The 17707-nt window shown below is 41.4% G+C and overlaps 1 protein-coding gene across 6 annotated transcripts in view; it reads left to right on the top strand.

Annotated features, from left to right (window-relative positions):
- LOC126284054 (homeobox protein cut) overlaps window positions 1–17448 on the top strand; it is a 422426-nt gene extending 404978 nt beyond the window's left edge. For 4 of the 6 annotated variants that reach the window (XM_049982639.1, XM_049982638.1, XM_049982633.1 and 1 more), the window contains 8 exons: window positions 2476–2624; window positions 3034–3206; window positions 3606–3888; window positions 4990–5215; window positions 5456–5769; window positions 8408–8675; window positions 9601–10079; window positions 12829–17448. In XM_049982639.1, coding sequence (XP_049838596.1) covers window positions 2476–2624; window positions 3034–3206; window positions 3606–3888; window positions 4990–5215; window positions 5456–5769; window positions 8408–8675; window positions 9601–10079; window positions 12829–14469 — 3533 coding nt within the window. In that variant the 3' untranslated portion in view covers window positions 14470–17448. The remainder of the gene's footprint in view (window positions 1–2475; window positions 2625–3033; window positions 3207–3605; window positions 3889–4989; window positions 5216–5455; window positions 5770–8407; window positions 8676–9600; window positions 10080–12828) is intronic. The other 2 variants (XM_049982634.1, XM_049982636.1) reach the window with 2 other exon arrangements.
- Window positions 17449–17707: the final 259 nt, after the last annotated feature.

Genomic DNA, 17707 nt, shown 5'->3' with positions numbered 1-17707 from the left:
TGGACGATCTACATGCCGAACTAATTTGCTTGAAGAGGCTTGACAGGAAATTCTATACAGGCATCAATGGCAATACAACAATTATTTCGACAATTATGACGACTGTTTCTAAAAGCAATGAGTGTCAGTGCCATAAAAAATGTTATTGTAGCCATCAAATCACATACGCTTATAGAACATTCTTGTAACATAGATGCAGTCAGAATGGTTCAAATGGCTCTAAGCACTATGGGACTTAACATCTCAGGCCATCAGTCCCCTAGACTTAGAACTACTTAAACCTAACTAACCTAAGGACACACACACATCCATGCCCGAGGCAGGATTCGAACCTGCGACCGTAGATAGATGCAGTCCTCTACTGTGTTTATTGGGATAGGAACCACCCCATTACGAAAGATCGATGAATGTAGCCGACCTTAAATGAATTTACCGCTCTTCCTTGCAGACGAAACGCATGTGTCGTACCGGAAGCCTTATCCGTGCCACTGAGAATATCACAGTTACTAAAACTCTGTTAGGCAGGTACAAAATACACTACCTCGAGATATCTTCCATTCTTCAGTGGAGAAGGTACTTCCTCGCAGATTAACCCTATATGTCGTACCGGAAGTCTCACGTGTACCTCTGAGGACAGCACAATTGCTAAAACTGTTATAAGCAGATACAAAATATGTCTCGAGACAGGCGCTCTGGTGCAGTGTTTCAATGATAATCTTAATAAATATAGTTGAATGTTTTTTGCCTCCGATGTACATAGATATCCCCCCACCCCACCACCATCAACTGATTACGTTTCGTGTGGTGGGAAGAAGTCTTGTAAATTTTTACCTAGTTGACGTAGCCTATTTTGGCCAATTCGAGAGCAGTTATTTAAAGCAGCAATGAACTGCGTTTGTATTTACTGGCTCATATTTTCAATGTTCTCCCGAAATGAGACTTGTCTGTATAGAGTATAACTACCCTGTAGCCCTCCTAGTTTAAGACCCCATAGACACTGCTCCTTTTTCGACACGCAAGACGCCGAAGTGGCGTGAACTAAAATGACTTGAACCAGGCGACCGGTTTACCCGACGGGAGGCCCTAGCACACAACATTTCATTTTACTGCTCCTTGTGATAAAACTGCAGCTTTGGGTTACTTATAAAGGTGGTAGATGTACACTTCGAATTATAACAATAATGAAAATTTTTGTTCCTGCGCAATGTAACTTGCTTTCGATCTAATGTAGGCGCTGAAAGAACTTCCTCCGTGCGAGGGCATTATGTTTTATTTCCCTTCTTAGCCGTTCGAGGGCATTATGTTTTATTTCCCTTCTTAGCAAAGATTAATATCAGTATCATATGAAACGCACGACCAGTTATACTCCTACAACTTATGGGCTCAATTTCTCATGCAAATTTTCATCGCATTACTGTATTTACGCTTTTTTTTTTTTTTGGGGGGGGGGGGGGGGCAAGCTTAGTTCAGTGAAACCAACACTATAGCTTATGGTCGAGTCTAATAGTACTACTCATCTACCTATATTCTCTGAGCCGTGGTTTAGCATATCTGCTGCCCCGTTTGCTACAGCATTGCTCATAAAAAAAGCAAAACTAAACGAATGGCTTTGTGTAGTGTTACAGTTTCTCATAACACTAATTGTTATTCTCGAAGCAGAGGACAATTACGTAGAAAATACAATCAAAATATCGCTTTTAGCACATTCAGTTGTTTGATTTTGCTTCTTTTTTTATTTTTGTAAATGCGGTTTCCACTGTAGAGAAAACAGTCAAACACTTCCAAAGCTGCACTACAATATGCAGATATGATATTACACTGCTGTACAGATCAATTTGGTGTAAAATTTAAAAGACGAAAGCATCGTTTTTAAACGACATTTATTTAATATGACAATTTTGTGTAATATTTTTAAAAAGTAGTTATCTAACTGTGACAGCGATGTGTGATCGGACTAGAATTATTGACCTCGACCTGACCTGTAGAGCGATTTTGAACAGGTGAAATCGTTGGTTTTTGGTTGGTTTAAATTTTTCAGGGAGTCTATGACAGGAAAATGAAAGATTCTCTCTTGAAATGGAATGCTTTAATGTTGCACTACTGTAGACATTCGAATTTTCTGGCAAACAACTCTTTTTCACACCTAGACGCATAGGACTTTATGCTGTGCTGTACCATACCCAGATCATTGCATTCATTTCCAGTGGGTGCTCGAACCGAATCATAAACAGCATTTTCCGCTAGACATACTGCATATGTTAGATCTCTAGTAACTCAGGCAAATCCCTTTCGAATCGGTAGTATTTTTTATAAAAAGAGCCCTGAGTTTAACTTATTGGAGGAGCGTTTTCGAAGGGTTTATTTTCAGGTGTCGGCGCGAAACAAAGGAATTCATAAAATTTGTAATACATTCTCGCTAGAAAGCAATGAATTATTATTGAACTACTGCAGTCACGGAATGTAACTGTCTTACAGGAAAGGACTCCGCTATGCCTCCATTTGGAAGGGGTGAGACAGACAACATGACCGAGGAGAGAATCGCACATATCCTAAATGAGGCTTCACAGATGATGAAAGTGGAGGACAGCCACAGCAGTGACAGCAAGTCACCGAACCACGCACAGGTAGGAGCAACATCTGCTGCAGTGACAGCCAGTTATTACAATTACTTGCCACACATTTTATTTACCAACGTACGTTTACATATATGAATTGAAGTTAAGCGCTGAAATATATTATAACAGTACCTGGGTTAGCAGTTTATCATATTTTTAATAATGTAAATTCACTTATCTCATTCGAATATTTCAACTATTTAGTCTCACTGCGTAGTAAGAACGACTTTTGTTATCGGCATTATTTGTACGCACACCGATTTTCAGTGATAGTTTCGTAGTTTATCGCAAATCAGTCTTTTGCAGCTGTCTTGTCGGTCATCGTGTACAATTTATTCGGACCTTATAGCCTTGAAAACTGTCGACAGCTGCAGAAGGCTGCAAACAGACGAGCTTATATCTTTACTGTTGTGCACAGTGTCCATCACCACTGGGTGGAAAGGACAACTCACAGAACCGACGGCTCAAGAAATATGAAAATGATGACATTCCACAGGAAAAGGTGGCCCGAATCTACCAGGAGGAGCTGGCCAAGCTGATGGGGCGACGCATGGACGATCACATGCGGGGACCCCGCGAACCTTTCCAAAGGTATTACATTTACATTTAATTATGAAAACTTACCGAGTGATGCAACAATAACATAAAACGGTCTGTCATCTCTCTCTCTCTCTCTCTCTCTCTCTCTCTCCCTCCCTCCCTCCCTCCCTCCCTCTTTCCCTCCCTCTCCCTCCCCCCCCTCCCTCCCTCCCTACACACACACACACACACACACACACACACACACACACACACAAGCTATGAAAGTTTCCAGTGCAGAACTGTCGGTATGGACACAGTGCTTTTGATAAAGATTATGAATTTTATTTTCCTGCTATTCATTGGTTCGGTCAATTGATAAACCACCTAACAACAAAAAAGCAGATTTTTCTTTGCCATAGTTTTGCATATGGTAATCGATAAAACAACAACGTCTCCCTCTTATTCCAGCCTACTATTCCCTGGCTTCGGGCCTATGGACCGTACGCAGGAGGAGATCCGTATGGCATTGGATGCATATCACCGAGAATTAGCCAAGTTGAATTCTGCTTGCCCCAGCACGGCTGGCCTGCTTGCTCTACAGCAGCAAGCTGCCATGAGCCATCAGCAACAGCATCAGCAACAACAGCAGCAACAACAACAACAGCAACAGCAGCAGCAGCAACAGCAACAACAGCAGCAGCAGCAGCAACAACAACAACAACAGCAGCAGCAACAGCAGCAGCAGCAGCAGGTAAGTGGGCCGATGTACAGTCTGAATGGATGCAAGCAACTTTGGCGACATGTGGAAGTCTCTTGAGACTCGCTACATCTATTGTCACACAAAACTCACGTCCAGATTGTAACAATCTCTAAGTTTATAGCAATTAATTCTTTTCTGACATCAATCTTTATTTCATAACACTTCTTGTTATAATGGAGGCACCGTGGAACATATGGTCACGATCTATAAAACCTCGTGTTTAAATTTATGAGGGGTTAAGGAGCAAGCTTTCAACACACGTATGAACTCGTGCAATTCTGGAGCGAAAACTATTAGAGATTAATAGCAATATATACTTTAGAGTCCACTCTTAAGTCGCAGCTTTTAATTTAACAGTATTTTCTCATGACACAAATAGGAATAGCGATCAATGTAACGCATAAATCGTAACTCTCAGTCCACATCCGGCGGTATAAGTTTCTAAAATCGTCCTGGCTGCACTGATCCAGAGTTTGTGCAGTTCTCATATTCAGTTTGACTCCCCGTCCGCCACACCTCCCCTGGCAACACTAGTGAGTTCACAGCTAAACGAAACAGAAACGACAATGCCTCGTTTCTTCAACAGTCCACGATTTACGGTCGGTCTGGTTTTCACTAAACCTCCAACGAGAGGGACAGAGACCATTTAGTTATATTTAGAAAATATACAATTCCTAGCAATTCCAATACATTATCTGCCACAACAGAACATGACACGTACGCAAAATGGCAAGAGCCATTAATCTAAACTGATGGAGAACTATGGAGGGTATGGCATCTGACTATGAGTGATTTGACCGAAACTGGTTAGGATTAAATAAAAATTAGGATATAGATAGTTATTTTCTACATGTTTATGCAGTTGCGCTATTTTTCAGGACATTCTTATTACAAAAAACAATTTGTGTCCTTGCAGTTACCTTAGCAAACATTCTCGCTTCGATTTAGAATTGATAGGAACTGCGTTTGTAGTTTATAAACACATAGGTAAAACTGAAAGAACAGTTATGGAAACTGACCTGTCTTGTGCAGCGGCAATATTCGAAGACCTACCTGCAATTTTTGACGTGCGTATTTCTGTTTCCTTTGCAGTTGAATGGAGTAGTCCAAGACCTGTCAATGCCGAAACCAGCGACAGTTTCAGCTGATCAGAGGGACGAGAAACTTCCCAATGGTGAACTCCCATCTGCAAACTGCGACCCAGCATCTGCGGCGGCTGCAGCTGTCGCCGTCAAGAAGGAAGTCCTCGAGTCCGTTGCAGATGCTTTGCGACATGCCGGCAGTGCCTTTTCACTTGTAAGGCCCAAACTTGAACCAGGTGCGTGCCGACTCCCTACGCAAACAACATTTAATCTTCTTTTTGCCAATTAGTAAAGGAATGTCAGATATAATATATAAATATATAGACGAGTATAAATATATACGGGTGTGAATATACAGTACAATCACAACTTTCCAAATTCATTTCTGAACAACTCTCACATAGAGATATTACTGATATCAGTGACCATGTGGACAGAAGTGAAAGTAACTGGACTGGGATGCAATGGTGTTCCAGGCTTAGGTCAACCAGGACAACAGCAAAGTGGAGGGTCTGCAGCAACGACGCCGGGAATCCCCACGAGTGGTAGCAGTCCTCTCAGCAATTCCATCTTGCCGCCAGCGATGACCCCGGCTGACGACTTCGCGTCTTCGGCAGCCGCGAGCCCCCTGCAGCGGATGGCCAACATCACAAATTCTCTCATTTCACAGCCGAGTGCCCCCACACATCACTCTCCCTCACAGAGGCCTCTAAAAGCAGTGCTGCCACCCATCACGCAGCAACAGTTCGACATGTACAACAACCTCAACACAGAGGAAATTGTGAAGAAGGCAAGTTTTATAGTACTTCAGCTTGTAGCACCCAAATGTTCGCTCACTTCCAGCATTGCGATGCTGAAACTGCTGTCCAGTAGGCTTTGGAATGGGTTCTGAGGTTGTACACTAACAGTCGTCAGATATTAGTCATTTATTACACAATGATTAAGCTGGCTGCCTCACGTTAAAGTCCAAATCTCCATCTAGGCACCTCGGTTGATGTTGCCTGTGGTTTCTTCAAATCGCTTTAGATGAAAGACGAGATCTCTTCACGAAAGACGAGATCTCATCTAACTTATACAAGGTGGCACACGAAAAACTGGTCCCGAGTACGAGAATGCTCATTGTCACCGACCAACTGTCATCTATTATTTCGAAGCTGATGTGACTAGGTTTTGTATTGTCAGTATGCACGTTTGCTGTCTTTCAACAGGATGGGGTGACCTGTCACAGTTCACACAAGTCAATCTCACGAATTCATGAAAGATCCACAGATGAAAAGACCATCAGCAAAGGAGTTCGTTGGACATAATCTCTTGTAACTTTTATCTATGGGACAGTCTAAATGGAAAATAATGCACAAATAACCCAGTAACTTCAGAAGATTTGAAGGACAATATTTGTAATGAAATTTTGAGAATTGATGCACAATAGTTATATTAGTATAGTTATATTAGTATATTAACATGTTAGGGTGCGTGTAAAGTGTACTGAAGACAAGGGAGATTATTTTCAGCACTAATGTAATGTAATAGACACTATCAATTTGGATTAGCTTATTTGTTTATTATCTAATTATTATGTGGTTAGCTATTTGTTGTTAAATTTGCTCGTGGCAGGCAACAATTCTTGTGTAATTGACGAGCAGTCTGTACTCAGGGCTGATTTCTCATGCGCCACTCTGTAGGACAGAAGGCGCAATATACATATCAAAGTGACTGCACAGGACAGTACTTAGAAAAATAGCAAGTTGTTATATTTTTAGCAAGTATCACACTATTTGAGTATAACACAGAGGCCATCCCACAATGTGTCAACTTAAACATCCAAGGGGTCGGAGTTTGACAACAATTTGAACCCAGCAAAGTTTCTTCCAGTTGGGAGCCATACTATCTCCAATTGGACCATGTGTGGTAATGTTCTCTGGTGCCTGAAACAAATTATTAATGGATGCTTCAACACGTTTCTTAAGTTCTTACAGGGTGACAATTATTGAACTGTTTGGGGAAAAAAAGACGTAAGTTACTTACAAACTACGGCATTCACACACTTTATTTGAAGTGTCAGAACATCGATGCTGTTGATGACCTCCTGAATGGCTGTTTTCATCTCAGCAATGGTTTAGGGGGTTATTGCTGTACACCTTATTTTTAATATAGCCCTACAAAAAAGTCTCATGTGGTCAGATCTGGAGAATATGGCGGTCAATCAAGGCCCATGCCACTGACCTCTGAGTACCCCAGAGCCAGAATGCGATCCCCAAAGTGCTCCTCCAGGACATCAAACACTCTCCTGCTTCATTGAGGTCGAGCTCCATCTTGTCGGAACCAGAGTCACTTTGGATAATGGGGATGAAATCATCTTCCAAAACCTTCACGTGCCGTTTGGTAGTCACTGTGCTATCAAGAAATATTGCAGCGATTATTCTGTGACTTGACATTGCACACCACACAGTCACCTGTTGAGGGTGAAGAGACTTCTCAATCATGAAATGCGGATTCTCAGTCCCCCAATGCGCCAATTTTGCTCATTGACAAACCCATCCAAATAAAAGTGGGCTAAACCAAACCATGTGCATACTAATTCCCATCATGCCCTGTGGCCAACAGTACAGTTTGAACATCCTAACATAAACCATTCAGAAGTTATGACGTTTTTATTTCACACAGTTCAATAATTGTCACCCTGCAAGAACTCGTAAACACATGATTTAAATGCAACATTTCTTGTTCGATTTTCTCGCTTTGTTTTGGAAAGGACAAAATTGTAGTGCTAACTTTATCATTGGACCAATTAGTCTACTTGTATATGAGCCTAGAAATTCTGCTGACATTGAAAGAAATGGGGCTAACTGGGAACATTGGATGCATTCAAAGAAGGGCAGCACAAACTGTCACAGGTATGCTTGATTCAGTGGGAGATTGGCACAGAAATGCTGATGAACCTAAATTGGTAGACATTTGAAGATAGATGTCAGCTATCTTCCAAATTCTTTATTATAAAGTTTCAAGAACCATTATCAATTCCAGATTCCAGAAATATTCTTCACACGAATTTCCTTCAGGTTAGTACATATCGCTCCCTTAGACAACAGGAAGATAAGGTTAGTCTATTTACAGCACACACACATAGGGTTATAAGTAGTCATATACTTTTCACACTCCAAATCTGAATGGAACAGGAAGAAACACTAACGTGTGGTGGTAGAATGCCAACTATCCTATTCCATGCACTTTACATTGGTTTGGAGAGTACGTACATAAAAAGGAAAATACGTATGTCTCACAGTACCAAATCTGTATATTCTTAGTAGCATTAATTGGTAATACACGATGTTTTAGAAAGGGCATGTGGTGTGAACTGTATGAACTTTGTAGGGAGGTGTGAGTATGTCCACAGGGCACTGATCATTTCTGTGTGTGACTCGTTGCAGGTGAAGGAGTCGCTAAGCCAGTACTCAATAAGCCAGCGGCTGTTTGGGGAGTCAGTGCTGGGGCTATCACAAGGCAGCGTGTCAGACCTCCTAGCACGGCCCAAACCGTGGCATATGCTGACGCAGAAGGGGCGTGAGCCCTTCATTCGAATGAAGATGTTCCTCGAGGACGACAATGCCGTCCACAAGCTGGTTGCCAGCCAGTACAAGATAGCACCTGAGAAGCTCATGAGGACCGGCAACTACGCTGGAGGCCCACTCAAATCTCGTGAGTACATTACATTGTTGCTGCCTCTTAAGCAGTCATTAACTGTTAGCCAAAACACACATTTGAAGCAACTTCTGATGATAAACTTCCAAAGGCAAAAAAGGGTAACCGCTCAAAGTCAGCTGGTTGAAAGTCACATGAAAGCACCAAACTTCAAAGTTCCATGGAAACAAATGTAATTTATAGCATAATTTTGACCTAGAAGACTCCATATCTTTCATTAAAAAGCATCCTCTGGTGAAGTGAAACCTGTTCTGATCAATCACATGCACATACACTGATTCACAATAAGTTTTGCAAAATCGGAAGTGCCTACTAAGAATTGCACATCCATGCATGAAATACACTTGTGAACTCTTTTAAACTTCCTGCACTGGCAGAATACTTAACTGATGATTATGATCATTCATTCTTAAAAAGAATTAGGATCACTCATTCTTAAAAACTCTGCCTGAGAGACCCGTGGCTCACCTCCTGCACCCAGGAGGACTGCTGGGCGACTGCACAATGTTGTGAGCTAGAAGCAGCTTTAGGCCTTTCAGCCATTTGACCTTTGCAAAAGATTCCAAACGTTTGCATTGCTCATTTCGTGCTCCCACTAACAACACTCCTCTTGCAAGTGGTGCTTCCTGTCATGACTTCCAACAGATGCTGGAAAACATGCCCTTTAATGGAAAAGCTGGCAACACTATAGCAAGTAGAGCAGCCTCTGACCACAGATTACTTTAGATAGATTACTGTAAATCCAATCCTTCAGCTCCAGGCTGGATAAAGCCCACTAATTGATTTTGGTGTCCCTAACAGTCTTACGGTGAAGCCAAAATTGTAAATCAGATGGGTGTAGGGCAACCCAGCTGTTAGGATAAACTAGATGCTGGTGCAAATGCCAGCGCTCTGACAGTGGTGTTCTTTCCATTTGGTGCAGCGTGTGCCTCACTGACAAAGCCGCAGCCGCCGAAACTGTCGAAGCAGCCAGAGCACCACAATGGGCACAGTGGCCACGGTGCGCACCTGGGCCACGAACTGCCTGCCTCACTGCAGCTGCATCACCCACACCATGCTGCTGCTGCCGCAGCAGCTGCCGCCGCTGCTGCTGGGGCTGGTGCACCCACCTCAGTGCCCCAGCCACCACCGCCACCCATGCTTGTGGGTCCAGGTGCATTGGGGCTGGCAGGCTATGGTGCTGCACTCACTGCTGACAAGAAGGACCGCCACGGGCAGCCACCGCCACCACCGCCGCAACAGCACCAGCAGTCCGGCATGGCTATGGCGGCACTGCGCGGGCTCCAGCAGCATGTGGCACCCTCCGTCTACGAGATGGCTGCACTCACGCAGGACCTCGACACACAGACCATCACCACCAAGATCAAGGAGGCACTCCTTGCCAACAACATAGGCCAGAAGGTGAGGATGCATACCCTCCCCTGTCAATTTCTCTTCCCTCCAAGTATCACAGTTCAGTTCATTTCTCTTCTCTTTGCATGACATCACAGCACTTTAGAAACACACAAACACAATATACGAAGTCAAGGTGAAAATTTTCAGCCTGGCACAAAAATAGCATCCATGACTATGAAATTTTGATTTTTTAATATTTTTACCTTATGCATTATACTGCAAGTCAAGTATCATTTCAATCTGCAGGACAGATTTGTTTATGCCATTTTAAAAGAAGTCACAGTAAGCAAATTTCATTCCAGTCTGGGATAGTGACTGAAATCAAATGTGGTTATAATTCTACTGAAGATAATTCATGTGAAGAGCATCCCAAAATTGCAGTTACAGCTGAAAACCATGACAAAATGCACAATATGGCTTGGAAAATAAGTGGTTAGAAGTGCATGTAATGGCCAACACAACAGTCATAGCAGAAGAGAGAGTACTTTTCCTTTGCATGGAAAGCTGACTATAGGGAATCAATCTCTAAGCAGTTTCGGGACATTTTGAAAAGAATCGAATGGATTTTTTATGTTGATTTGTTAATGTGGATGAGGTGTGGGTTCACCACTTCAGGGTGGAAATGGAAGCATATTTCAAGCAGTATGTGGCAGCTGCCACCTCGTCCCAGGAGAAAAATGTTTTCACAAACCGAAAGTGCATCCTGCCCCACAGAAAAACAGTATCAGTTTGAAGAAAGCCACAATATGTCATGATTACTGACTAGTAACAAAGTCACCCAGAGTCATTTGTCATTGAATCTCAAAATCATTTTGTGCTCCCTCACAAAACTAACATGTTAGAACATTTGACTGCTTTCAAACTACATTTGTGGACAATTAGCTGGGCTACTTCCTGTAACCTTTCAATATGGACTTATTTTCTTTGGTTCTGTCCATATCTTCCTTGTGCTAGATGTAAGCTGGAAAACAGTATTTTCTTAAACTTCTCACAGGAATTACTTTCACAATATTTTAACTGCAGTTATTCACAGGAAACTTTACATCTTCCTCATAGTACCTCTCATACCACTTTATTTACTGATTCATTCGATAGAAATGATTAAATCATCATTCAATCAGTCAATCAGAAAAATAACTTTATGTGTACAAGCAGTCTCTATATATCTCATAAATAAATGTTCTCATTTCAACTTAGGCAGTCAATGGTGCCACTACTGCTACTCAGTTTCTTGTGTTAAAATTTGCATTAGTTCATAGAGCTTTTTAAGTGACATAATATTTCATGTTTATAATGCTACAGTTGTCTTGTTTAAATTTATGTGTTTGTTAGAGCACTAAATATGGAATTTGCACCTAAAATACTTATTTTTATGGACATTGTCATAGGAAGTGATTTTCTGTTGCTTCCTGTAACATGTGCTGTCAGTTACATACAGCTTCAACCCTCAATGATTAAACAAAAATTACATTGTTCAACTTATTTTGTTAACCATATATGTATTCTGTGGGTGCTAGAGGAGCACTGTCTTGCAGCTCTGTTACACCAAAGATTCAAGCATACCACATGAAAGTAACGAACTTTTGATTTTTTTTTTGCCAGCTACAATAATATATTGAAATATAGGAGTGCCATGTATTTGACCTTATGAGTAAAAGTTATGTAGATTGTTGTGACCCAATTTTCTGGCAACACACTCCTATGTACTGGCAAAACAGTTTTATGACTTGTATTAGACTCCTACATACATTATTCACTTTCACGAAAGATGCAGCAGTAATTTTTAACTGATTGCAACAAAATTAACTGGACTGCAAAGAGAAAAATTTAAAAGTATTTTAATGAAAATGATATGGCATATCTGTGGGCTAACACTTTACCAGTTACATTTCGAAAAGAGCCCAGAATACATTATATTCATTATTATTACACCAAATCTCATGAATTCATTAATTCAGTAGCATTCAGTAACTCATAAAAAGCATAATGGTAATAATAGTACATATCAATGCTCAAAAGGCTACTTTTTGGAAAAAAATGGTTGAGAAATATTCTACTTATGAGATTTTTTCTTATTTTTAATTGGGCATCCACCTTCTAACCAAAGCATTGTTTATATGGAGACCCTGCTACATGTTGATATTGAGGAGTCACCATGGTAAACAATGATGGCATGTGTAAAACGCCTTATGAAGCACATTACAGGTCCAGTTCCATTTTATTGTGAATATAGCCTAACAGCTGGGCAGGTAGACTACTGTCATAACATGTGTCCTTGCTATTCTGTGAAAAGTCTCATTGTGAACCTGATATGTGTTATATTGCTGTTCTCTTCTTTTAATGGGTTACTGAATCTCATTTAAAAAGGTATAAGTTACATTTAATAGGGGAAAAACAGTTGCTTTGATAGCGAAGTAAATAAAAATGTTGCAGGCATTGAAAACACAGCAGAATACTTGCTCCTTTGCATTGTATTGCTGATTGAAAACCATTTTTGATTCTAAAGGTTTTGTTTAATAGCATGATTTATTCACATTTTGTGCTATTTGGTCATGCTGAGCTCTCAATGTAGAAACTGAAATTAAAGTTTGCAAAAGTCCAAAATTAGGAGCAATGCGCGCAGATTTACAGAAAGGCCTGCACTATTCGAAGTTGTCCAGCCATGTTGCAAGGACAAACCACTTTTGCCTCTGAACTGCAAGAGGTGGCAGTGCCTCTGAGCTCTTAGTTAAAGACGTCATCGTCTTTGGCGCAGATTTTCGGAGAGGCGGTGTTGGGGCTGTCTCAAGGCTCAGTGAGCGAGCTGCTCTCCAAGCCAAAGCCTTGGCACATGCTGAGCATCAAGGGTCGCGAGCCCTTCATCCGGATGCAGCTGTGGCTCAGCGACGCTCACAACATCGACCGGCTGCAGGCGCTGAAAAACGAGCGCCGCGAGGCCAACAAGCGCCGCCGCAGTGCCGGGCCTCCAGGCTGCACGACTGGAGGTGGCGTCGCGGGTGGCGGTGGCAGTGGCAGTGGCGGTGGCGCGGACAACAGCAGCGACACCTCCTCCAACGACACTTCCGAGTTCTACCACAGCCCGAGCCCTGGGCCCGGACCACCATCAGCCAAGAAGCAGCGTGTCCTCTTCTCAGAGGAACAGAAGGAGGCGCTGAGGTTGGCCTTCGCTCTGGATAGCTATCCGAGCGTAGCCACCATCGAGTTCCTCGGGGCGGAGCTGGCACTGTCCACCAGGACCATCACCAACTGGTTCCACAACCACCGAATGAGGTTGAAGCAGCAAGTTCCACATGACAGCAGCAGCGGAGGCAGTGGTGGTGGCCAGGGTCGTGAGGGCAGTGTGCCACCGGGTGCGGGAGGTGGTGGCAGTTTCGACCCCGTCCAGTTCCGGCTGTTGCTGAACCAAAGGTTGCTGGAGCTCCAGAAGGAGCGGATGGGGCTAGCACCAGTGCCACTGCCCTACCCACCCTACTTTGCCAACAGCAACTTGGCAGCACTTGTGGGAAGGGGCCTGCTGCCATCGCCAGGCTGTGACGTTGGGAGTGGTCCCCTTGCCGCCGCAGCCGCAGCTGCTGCTGCCGCTGCAGCTGCCGCCAAGGAGCAGTTCAGTGGGCTCGATCTCAGCATGGGCATTAAGCGTGAGCCTGACTTCGAAGAAGAGGAGGATGCAGAGAGCAACCTTGGCAGTGAAGACTCCAACCTGTCTGGTAGCAGCCTGCGGGACGTTGCTGCATCTTCCGTCACTGGGTCTTCTGCCAAAAAGGACCTACCTCTTTCATCCTCTGTGGCAGTGTCGCAGCCATCAAGGACATCGCGGCGCAAGCCAGCTGCCCCCCAGTGGGTGAACCCTGAGTGGCAGGACGCCACTGGTCATGGGGAGGACCACAAGGACAAGGGTGGCGACCAGGAAGTCATTATAAATGGGGTGTGTGTTATGCAGACAGATGATTATGGGATGAAGTTATCCAAGGATGAGGAAACTGTCCGTGTGGAGCCGACACCTGTCCTTGACAGGTATGATGAGGATGATGATGAGGACCAATGCAGTGAGGCCTCATCGACGACAGGGGCAGACCGCGGAGGCAGCGAAGTGGCAACGACGAATAGGCCTCCGTCAGCATCGGCTTCTGACACAGGGATTCCGGCACCCGCTATAGGTCAGGATGGTGACGATGGTGATGAAGAGCCCGAGCGGAGGAGCATCAAGTCAGAGCCACGTTCCCCGACTGTTGCGCCTGATGATGCTGGTCCACTGCCGGAAGCTGCAGTCGTGCGTGAAGAAGAGGCTGTAGGTGAACATTCCGTCACTGATGGGTGGCAGTCTGAAGCAGATTCTGCGGACGTGTTGCGCAGTAGGATTAAGACCGAGGAGCAGGAGGACAGGTGGGAGTACTAGGTGCAGTGTCGTGCACCTAACTCTATTTTGTGGTGGGATCTTGGACGCTCTACGAAATGTGCGCCTCCCCCAGGATGTGCAATCATCGAAATCGGACTCTCGTCTCAATTGTGATCCTCATTATTTTTTATTTGTTATGTAATTTTCGTAGAAGTGGAAGTCTAAAAGAAAAAAAAGAATAAATAACGATGTTATCCATCTACTTAAGCATTATTAGATTTTAAATCTTCGACGAACGACCACGCGTTACTCTAAACTTTAATTTATATCTTAGACTATAAGACTGTTACTGTAATCTTAGTAGGAAACGTAACCAAAAAGTAATATATTTAAGGGTCGATTTTCTTATCGACTGCATATGTGATAATGAGCTTGCGGAACTGTCTGACGAATTGCGCAGTGCTCTACTTCCTTTAATGAGCAAACCAAAAAAAGTTTATTTTAGACTCTCAGAATATCATTTCCATGTAATGAAGTGCAAGGAGAGGAGACTCGCTCAAGCGGTCTGGGGGGTGGGGAGAAGTAAATAAATGAAACTGTCGTTGGTGATGTCAATGTTGTTACGGACATGATGAGTTTCATAGTTTTCAGAATGTTTCTGCTTTAATTGTTGCTATATCGACATTTTTTCTGTGAAAGTAAATTTAAATAATGACAGAAATATATACTTTGTACATAGCAGTAGACATAGTGAAGTCCTATCAGTGATAGACATTGTTTGACTTCTATTTCGCCGGCGTTATTGTGCTTAATAAATTTACTTTTCTGACTCGAAATGTTCCAAATTTTGTTTCCAACTTGTGCCTCAGGTACTGAATGTTTGTTTTGTTTACACATGCAGAATATTATGTAACTGTTTATGCTTTAAATCAATTTTAAAAACTTTAACTTTTTATATATATTATAAATAGTTGCATGTTCATTGTCGTTGCTATATAGGAATGAAACTCAAGTTTTTGGCATTTTCATTATTCCTAGTGATTAAATCATAAAGAAAAATCAGTACCTTTAAACAGTCATTGCTATCCGTAAAGAAAGCATGCAGACCGAGAATGTACTTAGGAAACAATTCAGTCTCATTTCCAGAACGTTTCTTTGAGTCATCAAAACACCTGCAAGTCCTTCTGAGAAAAATTAAATCTAGTCTCAATTTCATCACCATTGCATACATTGGTAACATGTAAATTCCTTGGCGGTCTAAATAACTAGTTCTCCTCCAGGCATGAAGCCTGATAGCATAATAAGGACAATTTTGTAGTGTGCTTTGTGATGTTTCGATATTTTAATAAAAGGTTAAAGATCTCATACACCAAATACTTCCTCACAGTTTTCATAATGTTTTTGTTAGGTTTTTACTTTATTTTTATAATGTTAATATATACCCATTTCTGATTTTTTCTCACAAGGATCAATAAATTATTTGCAGACAATTAGATCTTATTGTCTATTAAGCCAACCTTGATTTTATGTGAAATAACATACAACAGGAACCATCCTAATACTGCAGATTTGTTTATTTTACATTTGGTTTTACACTAATTGCTTGACATTGATACAAATATCACCTGCTCCACTTTTAATTTTTCTTGCAGTTTACATAAACACAAAAACATGTGTAATCTTCATATGTAGCTTACAAATTTGAGTAATGAAAGCCAAAAATCTACACAGCTACATTACGTTTGTCAGTATTTCATCTTCCGTTAACTAATAATCACCGCACCAATTGGCACACTAATTACAAAATATTGATTTTTCACTACATAAGACAGAGTAAACATCAGGGACTTGAACAAACTCACAAATGTGAAAGAAGTCTTTCTAGACTACATTGACTACATGTGTTCTATGTAACACAAATGTACTTTTGTAAAGCATCAGTTGAGCCATACTATTAGTGTCAGAAAAAATTTATAACAACTTTCTTTCTGTTGTTCAGGACCCTGGTATTAAATATCCTGGTACTATGTACTATTCATGTTTATGTAATATTTAAATAAGTTTAAATGATGTGTTATAGAGTTCTAACATTCTATGGGAGAAAAGCCTCCAGTTTTTAAGTATACAAATGTATAAATGTAACAAAACTTATTGCTGCATAATAAACTCCTGTATCTTACCCAGAATGCATTACAAAATGAATTTTATAAGTTTCTCATGGCAGTGTTGATTTTAATCACTTTCTGTCACGGTGTACTGAATTCTGATTCGTAGCATGCACATACTAGGGAAAATCATAAGCATACAGCTCTAAAGTATAAATGAAAGATGTAAATTACTTTGCTAGAACTGTGTGTACAGTTAATCAGTGTCATTGGGTATGAATGTGAATATAATTGTTCCAGTTATTATTATAATTTTTTATTGTCTGGCAAATCTAGCAAATGATGTACCACACTATCTTCCACATGTCTCATATAATGACGTTAATACCTTAGCAGCTATAAAACGCTGTAGATCTGTATTTCTTGGAAAAAAATAACGTAATAATAAAATCAGGGCATTGGTGGTGTTTCTCAGAAGATGAGTTCCACTACATTTAAATATTCTGTTATTGTCTCTCCCAATCCTAGTTCACCATAAGCACAGAACTGGAGAGCAAACAGTGGTTTATTTTTTTGTCAAGGAATGAGAGTTAACAAATCATGAAAATAATTTATTAAAAAGACTGGATTTAGTGTTGTGTGGTGGTAATTTGAAGAGTACTGAAACAGTACATCAAGATATAGTGTATGCCTACACAAACAAGAAAATTATTAGAAATAAATTTCCAGTGACACTATCAAAGTTACCTTTTTAGTGCTAAGGATTTTATGTAGGTTGCACACATACAGTGAAAACACATGTTAAAAAGTGCCCAAAATATAAATATCAGTTTCATTTAATTATCATTATAGCTTGCCATTATATTGTACATATTTATATTCATATCATTGTGTCCTTTTAACATTTCTAATATTAAAAATTTCTCTGTATTTATATCTGCATTTTGTGTCCAGTATTTCACTGTTAAAACCCTTTTCCCTTTTCATATTAGGCCTCTAATATTGACTCCACATTTTATTTCAGCCAACATTAAATACAGCAACCAATGTGTCAAGTAGAAGTAATAAAGATGTGACAATTTCAAATAACCATGTTTGTGAGCATGTTTGATCTCTCTCTCTCTACACACACACACACACACACACACACACACACAAGCAATTTCTGAATATTATGTAGACACTAACACTGA

This window comes from Schistocerca gregaria, chromosome 8, assembly GCF_023897955.1.
Source record: "Schistocerca gregaria isolate iqSchGreg1 chromosome 8, iqSchGreg1.2, whole genome shotgun sequence".
Lineage (NCBI taxonomy): Eukaryota > Metazoa > Arthropoda > Insecta > Orthoptera > Acrididae > Schistocerca > Schistocerca gregaria.
The sequence above is the reverse complement of the archived record's forward strand: the minus strand, read 5'-3'. Positions and strand labels throughout refer to the sequence as shown.